Source organism: Perna viridis, chromosome 4, assembly GCF_037379345.1.
Source record: "Perna viridis isolate PV_CMFRI_1.1 ecotype Kerala chromosome 4, ASM3737934v1, whole genome shotgun sequence".
Lineage (NCBI taxonomy): Eukaryota > Metazoa > Mollusca > Bivalvia > Mytilida > Mytilidae > Perna > Perna viridis.
The window spans coordinates 42,499,762-42,513,864 of record NC_142448.1 but is presented as its reverse complement, the minus strand read 5'-3'; the positions used below and the strand labels follow the sequence as shown (position 1 = coordinate 42,513,864).

General features: G+C 30.9%; 1 protein-coding gene across 2 annotated transcripts in view; it reads right to left on the bottom strand.

The window, feature by feature from the left end:
- Positions 1–7,836, bottom strand: part of LOC148620158 (netrin receptor UNC5C-like) — a 43,059-nt gene extending 35,223 nt beyond the window's left edge. Inside the window, exon 1 of one of the 2 annotated variants that reach the window (XM_088580784.1) lies at positions 7,444–7,836. In XM_088580784.1, coding sequence (XP_088436910.1) covers positions 7,444–7,507 — 64 coding nt within the window. In that variant the 5' untranslated portion in view covers positions 7,508–7,836. The remainder of the gene's footprint in view (positions 1–7,443) is intronic. The other variant, XM_088580783.1, reaches the window with a different exon arrangement.
- Positions 7,837–14,103: the final 6,267 nt, after the last annotated feature.

Below are 14,103 nucleotides of genomic sequence, written 5' to 3'. Positions count from 1 at the left end.
ACAAAGCTGACACACTAGAAGACCATAAATAGCAAGTTTTTAACAATTAGATTATGAGATCCCATCATTTATATACAATTACCTCTGACATGATTGAAGACCAGTATCATCAACATGGGAATGTAGAAACATTTCAGATTTTATAACTAGGCTGTACAAATATAAAACAAACATAAAAATACAGAGCTATGGCATGGGTTTCCAGCAATAATTTTTTTAAAATTGAATCATGCACATACTTGTACATGTAGCACACTTTATTTTAGAAGGAATTTAGACTACATGTAAAGAATATGAGCTTCCAAAGTTCAACACGTCCTTTGTTATAAAAATTAACTATTGAACTTTTGATACTCTCTATTAAAAATAATGGCAAATTTGAACAATACATATCTTCTAAATTTTATGAACTTTATACAACTGCTAGTACATGTTAAAACTAAACTTAACTATTGATAAAAAGCATACATGTATTTGGTTTAAAATACACCACAATGAGCAAGTCTATGGTTTAACTTGACAAAAAGGAAAAAATTTAAAAGTTCAAAAATTATCTTTCCTTATTCAACTGTAACAAATGCCAATATTGTCTATTCGATTCTAGTAGATCATCCTTTGGAGAAATTTTTTTAAAATTATCTACTGTCATTTTAAAGAGGGTCCCCATAACCCTGTTGACTGACATTGCACCTGCTAATGAACACACATAGTTGCAGATCTATATCTACATTAGTACAAAAGGTTTATTCTTAAATCAATCAATTTTCATCAATTAAACAATCTCAAGTTCTGATTCAAATAAAGATAAATTGCTCAAAGTGGCAAAATAATTGAAGAAACAATAATGCAGGGCACATTCAGGTGATGAGAAAATACCCAATTTACATCAAGGAACATGGGAAATAATTTTTATGTTATGCAATAAGTATTACAGTTACAAGCCTTGATTTATCGACACCATGAAAAATGTTGATAGTAATAATCAAGGGAATTCAGATAATATATAAACATGTGAATGTATTTTGAGTCTTGATCCCTGTTTTCGAAGCAATTCACCAGTGCAGTAACTTAGGATGACATAGTCTGAATTTTTTCCTAATATAATTTCTGGGTAGAGTGTTTTTTTTGGGGGTTTTTTTTGCCATTATCTAGAAAACTTAGTATCGGCTAATGATGATATAAATCAATGGATGTCCTTTTTGTTCAGCTTTTTAAGGTCAGAAATTGATTGACTGATTGGAAAGACAACTTCACAACTGCTAAATTATTCAAATAAATAGCTATCAACTTTCTTACATCTCCCTTAATGATGCTGAATAATTCTATTAGTTGACATGCTATATCATGGCCGTAATCCAATACGCTACAATCCAACTTCACTGAGCTTACTTCGTGATTTTAACATGATATTAGGACTATCAAATTCCTACATACAGCAAGTCCATTGTCTGTAGAAAACACGGTTTTTACTTTTGAATATAGTGTTTTAACTTAATTTGCTTTAGTCATTGTTCTAAGAATGCTTTTAGCACTGTGCAGAAAACAACTGAATATTTTCTTTAGAGGTGACCTGGGTCTTGAGGTAACCTACATGAATATAAAAATGAAGAGTTCAGGCATAATCATATGTACATGTTAAAATTCTCTGAAATCTATGCTGTATAACTTTGATCTTTAACAAACTCAAATTTACATTCAAATTGAAAACTCACAAGGAACATCAATTAACGATATATTGAGAAAGGACTGAAGTTAAAAATCTGAAAAAAATAAAAGCAAAACAATATAGTTCACTACACTGGGACACACCCTGTTACTACTGTACTTAATGCACAAAGGGACTAATTCCAACTTCAAACCCCCATCCAAAACACATCTCCCTTTCATACTAACAGACCATTCACTGAAGACAACCTATTCCAACATTCACAATGACTAAGTTATAACTTTGAGCAGCAGATGGATGAGGTAAAGCAGTACAAATCCAATCAATTTTCTATAACCAAAAAAAAAAGATATATTACTACATAAAACACAAATGCAGTATAAAATGAACCTCCATACGCTTCTTATTCAACTATAGAAGTAGTCAAATATAGCACAATCAAGTCAAGCTAGTACTTCATCTGTTCAATAAGAACATTGAATGTGATTATGACAAAATAAATATGACTTGTGGGTACAGAAAATATGGGCCTGTTTACTTAGTGGAGTTTAATCCAGAGAAAATTGCCATAAACTTTTTATTAAAGTAAATATTAGTTTGAAAAAGTTTTATCAAGTTACATTCACAAACATATGAGCAATGAAATAAAAAAAAAGATGATTTCTAAAATCAATTATTCAACAAGTATTTAAAAGGCCAGCTGTGATGGCTTTCCTTTTCCATAAATACACTGTAAATTGTGATGATTTAGAGAATTTAGCATTTACACTGAACTAATTTCTTCAACAAGACAGTTACTATGAAAGCAGAGAGTTTTAAGTTATAACTGTCAGAGGATTTAATACTTTGGATATTAAACAAGAACTATCATTAAAGCAAAATATGTTTTTATTTTGATAATGTTGGCATTATTCCATTTCTTACAGAGAAGCTAGACATTTTATGATTAAATTTTGACATGGAGACTTGTATGAAAACAACTGATATTACATGAGTCAATGACAAAGGAAGTTAAAAGTACACATGTACAATATACATGCACTACATGTGCCAGTATATGCAAATACACATACATGTTCATATGTATGCACATACAGGTATGTACAAATACATGTCAAAATTTGTACCTACAAATGTACAAAATATACATCAGATTGTGAAGAGTATTTTTAAATTGTTTATTTGTACACATGTACAATGTAAATATAAGCTCACATACTCAGAAGTCCAGATGAACAATGTACTAAACAAGCAATCCATTTTTTTCCGATAAATAACAACTGTACTTCTACTTTAATACATTTGTACTACATTTTTCATATAAATAACAACTGCACTTTCACACTAATACATTTGTACTATATTTTTGTACATAACTGTATTATCATTAGAAAGAAAAAACAAAATACATGAAAACTGACTCAAACTATAATGTTACCACTTCCTGTCAAAAAAATACCATTCACATTCCAGTCAATTGTCACAGAATTTAGCTAAGTTTGAAAAAACATATCTCCACAAAAATAAAGATTTGTAAAATTCTGTTCAGTATTTTGAGAGAAGTTGCAATGACAAAAAGAGGACTGAAAGATGGACATACACACAAAAAAAATTAAACCCTCTGCAACTTTGTTGCATGGGATATAAACTATACTTTATACATGTACAATGTTGCCAGTGACTGAGAGTAATTTTGTTGCTCTTAAAATTACTTACATGCACATGTATTTCATGTTTTGTTTTCACTTCTTAGCTATCAAATTCTCTTTCTAAGGGCCAATTTACTAAACCCTTGTGACTTTAACATTTCATATCTATTTTATAGAAAAACCCCTTGTAAACCAATGACTTTCAGTAGGAATTCCTTCTTTCCTATTTGTTTCAAGTAGAAACAACCATTTCCAACTGTGTATCAGAAAAATCTCTCTATCTTTTTATCTATATCAAGTATCTGGTTAAAAAAAAGGGAGATAAAATTCTGATTTAAAGCTATTATCCTGCTGGTAACTGGGGAATGTCAACTGTTTGTCTTATCACTGAACAAATTACCCAGCAATTTACATCATTGTGGGGTCGAGACTGTCAACCCTACAATTTATCACTTTCAAAATAAATAAAATCTTTCTACCTCATGCACATTATTAGCCATCAACAACTGACATGGGTTCAGTTACTCCCCTTGTCTGAAATATTCATCACATGTACAATGTACAGTTTTTGTACTTATATCATGATACAGCACAACCAGTCAAGATTAAAGTGACCCTTGACAGAGAACCATGCATACTTTTTTATATGAAGGCTTTTTACACTAATTCAGTGTAAACAGCATGCTTGTTATGGATCATTACAGTTAAATAGTCTCAATGTACTAGTATAGGTATACATACGTGTACATGTATATTGAATACGGTAAATCCAAGAACAAGTACATGTATACTTTTTAACTTGTCACAATACAGTTGGTTTATAAGATACATGTAATCTTGGGCTGTCTTCTTAACTAATAATTAAAACTACAATTAAAAAAAACTTTCCTTATGATGAATGTATTTAAAGCATGAATTCACCTGTTTATTGACAAATAGTATACATCTGGTTCATATTATGTTTCATAACTTTTCATCAAGTTCAAGGGATCATGCACACAGCCATTCAACAACCTGAACTCCACTGTGCTTTTCACCTTGAGTTTTCTAATAATTCATTTGTACAGGTTTTTAAACTTGTGGTTGACATTAAAGCAAGGTAAAAATAGCCTTTTTTTTTTCTCTTTTTTCGTTTCACTTCATAAAATTTTGTAAATGTGCTTCAAATATCTAAACACAAAACTCAGATAACATTGTCTCAGTATAATACATGGCCTTACTTAAATTCATTTCGATTACTTGGTGTTTATCGGGTACACATGGGCACATAATGGGTCCTGACAACTTAATGACCAACAAATATCTCCGCAGGTATACAACAGTGATTTAGTCTGTCACATCTTCTACAGTGCTGGGATACCGGGATTAAACTTGGATTTTACGGATAAAACACCTGCACAGTTCCACTTTTCATTTTTTTCAAATCATTCTTAAAGCCTTATATCTGATAGAACGTTAATGTGGAGTTATAATCCTTCTTTTCTAACCATAAAAAAAGGTAACTTGCTCAAGGTTCTCCACTTTAATTAGGATGAAAATCATGAACTAACAACACAAAAATTTATTATGTATCGATTGACTGAAAAATTTTTAAGTGTGGACATCTAAGCAAATGCTTTGTATAAAAGTTTCATAAATAACAAAGTACCCTATACCAAAGGGAAGCTTAAGAGATTTTATCAACATGGCTTTCAAAATTCTTAACCGAATCAAAAAAAAAAAAAAAATTCATATCCGCATGCCTTCAATATTTCAATCTCTAAAAAATTTAGCAATTTTGTTTGTTTAAACTTTGTTCAAGAAAATCAGCCAAGTCATAATTTTGTTGAAAGAAATAAGTGAGTTTTGTATTATAATTCATTACCACACAGTAATCCGACGGAACCGATAAAAAAAATTTTAAAAGCAAAATCGGCTAGAAGTACATGAACATGTAAACTAATTGCGGAATCCAAGTTTAATACACCAGACATAACAGATCTTTAGACCTAATTGCTAACATACCCTGCATATAAATTGGAAAATTTGGCAAAACCAGCAATCAACATTACGTTAATCTGCACTATCACCAAAAAGCCATGTGGTGCATTATAAAGCAAGCATTTATCACAACATTTCATAATTTATTTATCATCAAACAAGCAGATTCCATTAGAAGTAACTCAAATTTCCTGTGTTTGAATTGTGATGAAAGTTTTGCTGTATCTACACAAGAATGTATCTTATCTCTAAATCCTTATGTGTAGAAATAAATTGTTGATGTTTTAAAAATTGTTAACTAAAATTGTATATTGTGAGATTTTGTACATTAAAGAACACTGATCACCAAAATATAGCAATATTTGATCTCGGAATCAGAGATTCTGTTTAAACCAGAAAAACCATCAAATTCAATAAATTAATATTCTGAATACAATGACAACTTTCATGATATGGGTAATGGTCACATAGACCATTACAACGTACCAAAATTTCCAATTTCCAATATTTATATGATTGCAGTGAAGGAAATTAGCAGTAGACCTATGGACACAGTCTCTAAAATCAAGCAGGTCTATGATGAAATTGGCTCAATTTCCTTTGAAATCTACAGTGCAGTCTACATAAAATCATGATGGGTCTAACTAAACCAAAAATTAAATTTTCAACACTGTAATTGGTATTTTTGTATTTAACAAAATCTCCATTTTATTTAATTTTTGATCACACAAATTGCATAAAGGGAAAAAGTACATAACTCATAACTACAAAACAGACTCTTCCTCCAGTTTGCCATTTTTTCATACCTGTAAAACAGTAGTATCTCAGACTAGCGGAAGTTCTAGACTCAAACATTTTGCATCAATTCAATTCCATACGCAAAGCAAACAGAATCACTGTCTCATAGTAAATTTTACAAATTAAGAGTTTACAGACCATATATTTTAAGAATACCAATTCAATTTAGTTTGGGCATGGGCCAATGAACATGTAAATCTGTGATATATGACATCCTTATCTACCAGGGGTATACAGACTTACTTTGTATCTGGGGAAGCCCATTGTACATACATGTATATTCCAACATGTATACAAGACTCCTTCAGTTATTGTTCATGTACATATAGATTTCAAGAAACATGTACAGTTAGAGAGGACATGTACATTGCTTGTAATATTAAGACAAATGACAGCTAGTGGTACTTAAACTTCCTTTGTTTACTTTGATGAAGTAATGTTTTTAGATGGTTCCTATCCTAGGGCTATTACCTTCATGTGATACCAAAATAATTACTCAAATGACAGCAGTTTAACTATAATTATAGACATATGGAAGACATGTTGTCTTTTCAATTTACTTATCATATTCCTTAACTGTTTGTCAAACAAGACCTTCGGGCAATTGGAAAAAATCGGAAATAGATCAGATGGAAAATCAATTTTTCTCTTATTAATAAAACAAAGTTAATTTCCCTTAGCAATTTAGTGCTGGCACCTTAAAATAAAAGCAATATTGTCCTATATTCGCTTTGTCTTGAAGCCTGTATTGACAGGCCATTCAATTAATAAAAAAGATAAGTGTTGGGGAAAACACACATAATACTATTGCTGTGATTGCCGTTAAATAGCTATGATAGCCCCAGCAGTAAATATACAATGACAGCAATATTGCAAAAAAATGTAAAAAATGGAAACCCGTGAAAAAAAAAAATATATAACAATTTTATTTTCCGTAATATGATCAATATAAGTATATTGTTTTGATGCGGGTTACCAAAGAGTTTATTTTTGGATCCAGACCTCCCCACTCATCGGGGGTCCATTCAACGGTATAAACAAACCTAACAGTACAGACCACATGCGGGCACGGGTCGTAATAGCCTATACAAATTAGTTCTAATCCATTTTCATTGTATACTATTATGCCTAATCCTAACAATTGTTATTTAATTCAGAGTTAAGAGGCACTTGAGCAATCGGCGTTTACAAAAGACCTTATGACTTGAAGAGGATTCAAGACTATTCAGAATCATTAGCGTTGAAAGGAAATATCCTCTCTACGAAACTTAGGATGATAGAAAAAATAAATGAGAAGCATCCGACATCGCACCCGTAAAAGTAATGAAATAACTGCAAGATTTGTCTTACCTGCAGCTAAAAAGCACGGAAATGACACAATAAACAATACTAAAATTCCTGTTAATTCCCGCATAGTTATTTTTTATCAGCCTATCTCAGGGAATGCACATTTCTCCATAGCATTAATCTAGGAATACAATAATAAACGAATTAGGATATCGAAAAGATCCACATGAACTTATGGAGTAGACATCAGATATCAACAAAAAACTGAGCACATGTCACAATTAAGTGCAATATATTCCACCAACAAAGTATATTCTCTAAAACAGTAAAATCCCAGATGCGTTCAACGTAATATTCAGGTACCACGTTCAAATCTTTTGATCCTGTAGAACTGAAATATGCATATCATATTCAACTTTGTTGACTTTACGCACAGATAATCTTACAACAACTGGTAAGTTGCTTGTTGGTATCACAGCGAATACGGTGGGAGGACCGCGGAATTATGATTGGCTACAATCGATAATTTCGACACGCCTACTGCTGCAAGAAATTAACTACATTACTTTTGGGCGGAGCCGATTAATAAATGTTTATTGACAAACGAATAATTACAATGAAAATCAAAGGAAAGAGCCGTGTAATAAATTACCGGTTTATTTACAATTAAATGACCGAAAAGAAAAAATATATATTTAACAGAATAATCTAAGAAAGCATGAATTATTAGTTTTCATATACTTTGTATCAGGCAAGCAATTTAAAGCAACATACATTCACCAATAATTCAAAATTGATTTTTTTTTAGAATAATTTAAGTAAAATCGTTTTTTTTCATTGTCAGAAATCATTTGCATTTATTTTGAAAACTCAGTGAAAAATAAAATCTTTTTCTTGTACTGATCAATGATATCATTTTTTTTTATTGGCATGTATGCTTATTGTATCAAGGTATAAATATATAACTAATTAGAAATACAACAAAAAATGACAGGTATTAGTAAGAGTCTAGAGTGATTAATTCTAGACATGTTAATTCAATTACCAGACAAAAAGTATTATGGGTAATGTTGTCATGTTTTTGTTACCAATTAGCAGGGGTTATCTAAAACATGGATCAATGTAGGGACATTTTTATTTTTTACATCTTTCATTTTAAATATTAGAATTATGTAAGAACATTTAACACACTATGTATACTGCAAATTATCTTGACTGAAATTTAAAAGCATGAAGCAGTAAATTTTGTCTCAAGTCTGAGATTTTATTACAAATAGTCTGCCTTCAGTGTAATTTCCCATGAGAAATTGAACTATAAAATAATTCTCTCTTTAACAGATAACCAAAATATTTCAGTTTTTTTTTTATTTTTAAAAATCTCATTCTTGTTTTGTTAACATTTGGGATATTAATTATTTAATAAATTCCTTTTCATCTTATTATTTATTATTAATTAAACTTGAATTTGTCCCAATATTTTTCCCTCAATGATATGAAAAAATCAGTTTAATAGGAAAAGAAAATTTAAATTTATAATCTTGTCCTGACTTCTTAATTTGAGGTCTTATAAATTATAATTTTGACAAATATTGTAAACATCAAAGACTTTCGAAAAACATTTCATCTTTATAAATTGGTTAAGGTTAAAAAAAGGCATGAAGTTTCCATGTGGCAAGGTAACATTTTTCAGGGTTTCATTTTAAATTTAAACTGCTAAGAATTTCACGTGAAAGTTCTAAAATGTACAAGGAACCTCAAAAGTATATATATATGACCCAATTCAACGAACATCCCCAGAAAAATACAACAATACTTACAAACAGATTACTAATATAAAAGAAATCTACAGTTAAATTATAAAATTTTTATATGGTTGTAGCAGTTTTATGTACCATTTTCCTCCTCATAAGTAAGCAATTTCAAATCCTACATTTTGCCTCTAATTAAGAAATTGGGTAGTTTAGAATAGCTTTGTGCTTTAATTCACTTCATTCTACTCACCTAGAAAATATTTTCAATCATTCTGATAACCTGAAGATGTTGTCCTTTTTTATCAGGAATTATTTATATCAGCAAAAGAGCTACTGAGGTAGAAAATAGGGTAATTCAGAAACATCAAAGAGTGACACTCTATATATGTATACATAATGTAGGATGATTTAAAAAAATTTAGATACTTTTCATGGCAAATGATGAAAATTTCTTCTACATGTAAGTCAAAGAGTAACCTATATTTTTTTTTAAATTAGTGACAATTTTGTAAAGAACAGAAAGAAAAAAATGTTTTCCCCCAAAAAACGGGAAATGTAAGATCTTTGAAGAAATCATTGTTTTACATCAAAATGAACTTACTGATTTAGAACAAGAATAAATACCAGTAATAACTTTGAAGTGAAAAACATACCAGTAATGAAAAAAATGACCATAAATTCAGCATATTTAATCTACATTACTGGTCAGCATAAATAGCCATAAAAGGCATTGTGTAATGTGACTGGCACTTATAGATTGGGGGAATAACATGATGTGAATCTTGTGGCACACCTGGTGTATCAAGATTAACTCAATCTAAATCTGAAATAAACTATGACCTTTACCATTATGAAGTATTTTTACCAATTGGTAGTAGTATCATGATAAAACATGATCTTTGATCCAGATGTAAAATGATAAACATGATTTTGACTTAGGTACCATCATTAACACAATGCCATGCCATATCAGAATATACTGTAAAATTCAGCATAACAATAACCAAGATAATCACAATTCTATGATAAACATGATTGTTACAGTGATTTATCAAGATAAACATAACCGTTACCACGATATTTTGTGGTAAACATTGTTTTCACCCTGTATCAGTATAAACATGATTACCACGGTGTTCTGTGATCAAAATGGCATTGATAAAGCTGTACTAAGTATATAATCATATTTACTATACGAAAATGATCTTGGATCATTTTGTACCATGATGTTATAAAATGAAGTATCTGAATAAAGTATTGTGAAAGAGGGCGTTAAAAGTAGAAAATATTAAAACAAAGCAAAAAATAATCCTGACAAAGATGTGTCTTAAGACCTGTACCATGATTTATACCACAGTGTATCATAAACTCATAAATTAGGAGATTTGGAAACAGTGTACCATAATCTCCAATCATTGTGCCACCATAAACATGTTGTACCATGATCTTGTTTCAACAGCCAGTATTGGGTACATTAAGTCTCCAAAGGGCCTAGCTGTACATGTAATTGATCAGAAGCCACCTATCCAGTCAAAGAATTAAATATCCTTTAAAATTAAATATGGATTCAATGAAATGAGGAATTGACGTTGAGACTGACATCTGAGACTGAATATTAACAAGATAAACAGAAGGAATGATACATACATGCATATGTTTTTTCCAAAGCATGGAAAATCAAAATTCAATTAATCTCTCATGAAAAACCATGGTCAGATATATAGCTAACCTAACAACAATGGTCTTATCTGGCAATGAAATTTTAAAAACATGGTAAAAGAGAAATACAATGGAATTTAGTATAACAATTAACAGATGATAAAATTAAAACTTCCTAGACATATAAATGCTTTTATGACCTTCACATATTTCAGGAGATTAATTTTAAGCCTTTTTAAAGGTGTACTCTTTAGTTATATGGTTTCTGAATGTCTTCAAAATGATTTAGATCTTCAATCTCTGTTAAGCTGACCTAAACTAGTAAAGGTCAATTCATTTTTCTGTTTTTAAAATGCCTGCCACAATATACATTCATTAAAAAATGAAGGGGGTCACTTGCATGTCTTGTCAAAATGCCAAAAAATAACTCTAGCTTTTACTGTCAAAACCTAGTATGTCAGTACATGTACTTCATTAGTCTTCTTAAAATGTGCGAGACTAAGGCAAAAACCTATGTGTTTCCCTTGACACCTTTGAAAAAATTGGGTAGGTACTTTTGTGCAGGTAGGAACATGGACATTGAGTATACATATAAACTCTGATTTTAACAGTGCTTATTGAAACACACAAAAAAGAACTGTAGGGAACACTATTTTAGGCCAAAAAGAAATAATATGTCTGTTTTCTGCTACCCTACCTACCCTATTTATTGTGTCTACCCTAAACATTTATGGCCATTTTGGTTCAAGCACTAAAATGAAATAACTTCATACCTACCTACCCTATTTTTTGTCTTGCTGGAAGCAAGAAACAAATTTTTTTTTTTGCCTTTGCTGAAAAAAATAGGGTGGATAGGATGATAGGAAACACACATCTTTTATCAGTTGTCCTAAATGCAATGACAGACAAATTTGAGTCAGACAATCAATGATTTCTAATTGTCTGGCCATACAATGTCAGACAAACAAATCAGAAGTCTAGCCTTTGTAGTAATGTTTTGTCCTTCAAATGTCCCTACTGACAGTACAAAGTGTCCAACACAAGTCAAAAGGTGAAAAAGAAAACTTTCCAGAAATCTAATTTTATGCTACAACCTAACAAAGCTTGTAATTAAGATGTTAGAGATAGTTAATTACCACTAATTAATGAGGACCATGAAAATACCTACTTATATGTTCATTAGGTGTATTCTGTATATAAAACAGGGTTCGAAATTACTATTGGTTCGATAGCCTGTGTCTAGTAAAATCAGTCATGGTCTTGCAAAATGCTTTAATGTACCGGTCAAATGGTCTAGATGAATTTTCCGGAAATGTACCAGAATTTAATCATTTCTTAATTCCAGTCATTTAACACTCAAGGAATTTGTGAGGCATACTTAAAACATTCTTCAATATTGATCAATGTCAATGTAAACCGAAGTAGAACTTCTCAGTCTTTCTTGTAACAAAAATGTCAGTACTTGAAGTGCGGGAAATAAAAAAGTAGTTCCGAATGAAGGTGCAACAAAGTAAACATGTGGCGACACTTTGAGGGGGGATCGATACCTACTCCTTATAAATGATCCTCCATTGAAATAAGGGAACAAAATAAGGCGTATGACTGGACAAAGCAGCGCCAAACATTTCAGAACCACTGGGTCTACATCTATACAAGACTTCAAAAACAAGTTAATCAATGTAAAGTTTTCAGCCTTTCAAGTTATAAGATAATATTTTCTGTTGTCTTCAAAGTTCCAATTCCCATTATCTGACATTATTTCCATTCATTTACCTTAAAAATTACCATCTAAAAGGATCCAGACTTCATAGCAATAAAAAACACAACAAAAATGAACAATTGCCACTTTTGTTAAATACAAACCACCATTCAGTTAAGGGTTCTATCAAGGCTATCTATGAAATCAGGTGTAGTGGCTTGCTTGCAGGTCAAAGCAATTTTTTTGTCTACTAGACAAATATCCAGACTAATTACAATCCCTGCACAAGTTCAAATAAATGTAGTTGCAAGACCCATGATTTCTGACCCAGTACCTTTGAAATTTCATTAATATACTGGTAGGTCCTTGATTTTCAACCAATGTTTGTTGACATGTTTCTGGGGAACTTTTGGTTTTCCACAGGTGGAACACTGATTTATAACTTGGAAATGTCTAGGACCTTCTGCTCTTGATAGTAAATTTGAGAATCCCTGTCATATGATATATAAAATGGTATGTATGTTCAGTACGACTGCCATTGCTCTATTTTCATTTCTGTAATTCATACTACCTTTTAACACTAAATTGCAGATATGGTGAAATACAACAAATGCAAAATCGTATAACCCCTATAAAAATAGTAAATCACCAAAAGGTCTTCAATAAGTGTAAACACACCTTCAAGTAAGCTTTGTGAGGCTCTGACAACAAAAGTAATACCAAACTTGGTGTGTGGCTATATATATACCCACACACCACAATTCTTCCAATGGAAGCCATATTTGTCACGAAAAGTTTTTTCATCATTCCACATAATGAAATATCACTTTAGTCTCACAAAACAGAAGTTTATATCCGACAGCAACCAAAATTCACATATATAAAGGCACACATCAAATTTGAAATCAATCCATCCATTGAGAGCCGAGATAATTACCACAAAATTCAGATGGACAAATTATATGATGACAGGATGATGAAGGCACAAGGTGATTCCAATATACCATCTACTCATTTAGTGGGGGTACTTTAGAGTTTAATGTTGATAGGAAAAAGACATTCTTGCATTGTGTCAGGCTTGTAGTTCAGGCAGACCTAGCTAAATATTGTTTAACTTACCATTAAACACCCATAAATATTTAAGTAAAACATAACAAATTATGTCCAGTAATATGTTTTTTAGACCATTGAACTCTAGTATTTTTTCAGTGGTTTATTTTCAATTATTTGTTTTCAAAAATTATTTAGTTTATTGCAACGATTTCTGCAGTCAACACACATATTTTTTGTATCCCATATTGTGGAATTACCATCTGTTCTATCATGATCATGGGCAATTCTCAAACATAATTGATTCATTGCAAAAAAATCACTCTCATGAGATTTTTTAGCTGGAATGTGATAAATGACCTATACCTCATCTCCACAAAAATGGTCTGTCCTTACAAAATTTTTTCATATATTTTCATGACTAGTAATATTTGTGAATTTTGCAAGAGAGATGTTTGATGGGACCAACAGGATTTCTTACAGGACCACCTAAGGTATATCGGTTTTCTCCAAATTATTGTTTTACATGCAACTTGACAGAATTAAACAAATATAGTTTATTAA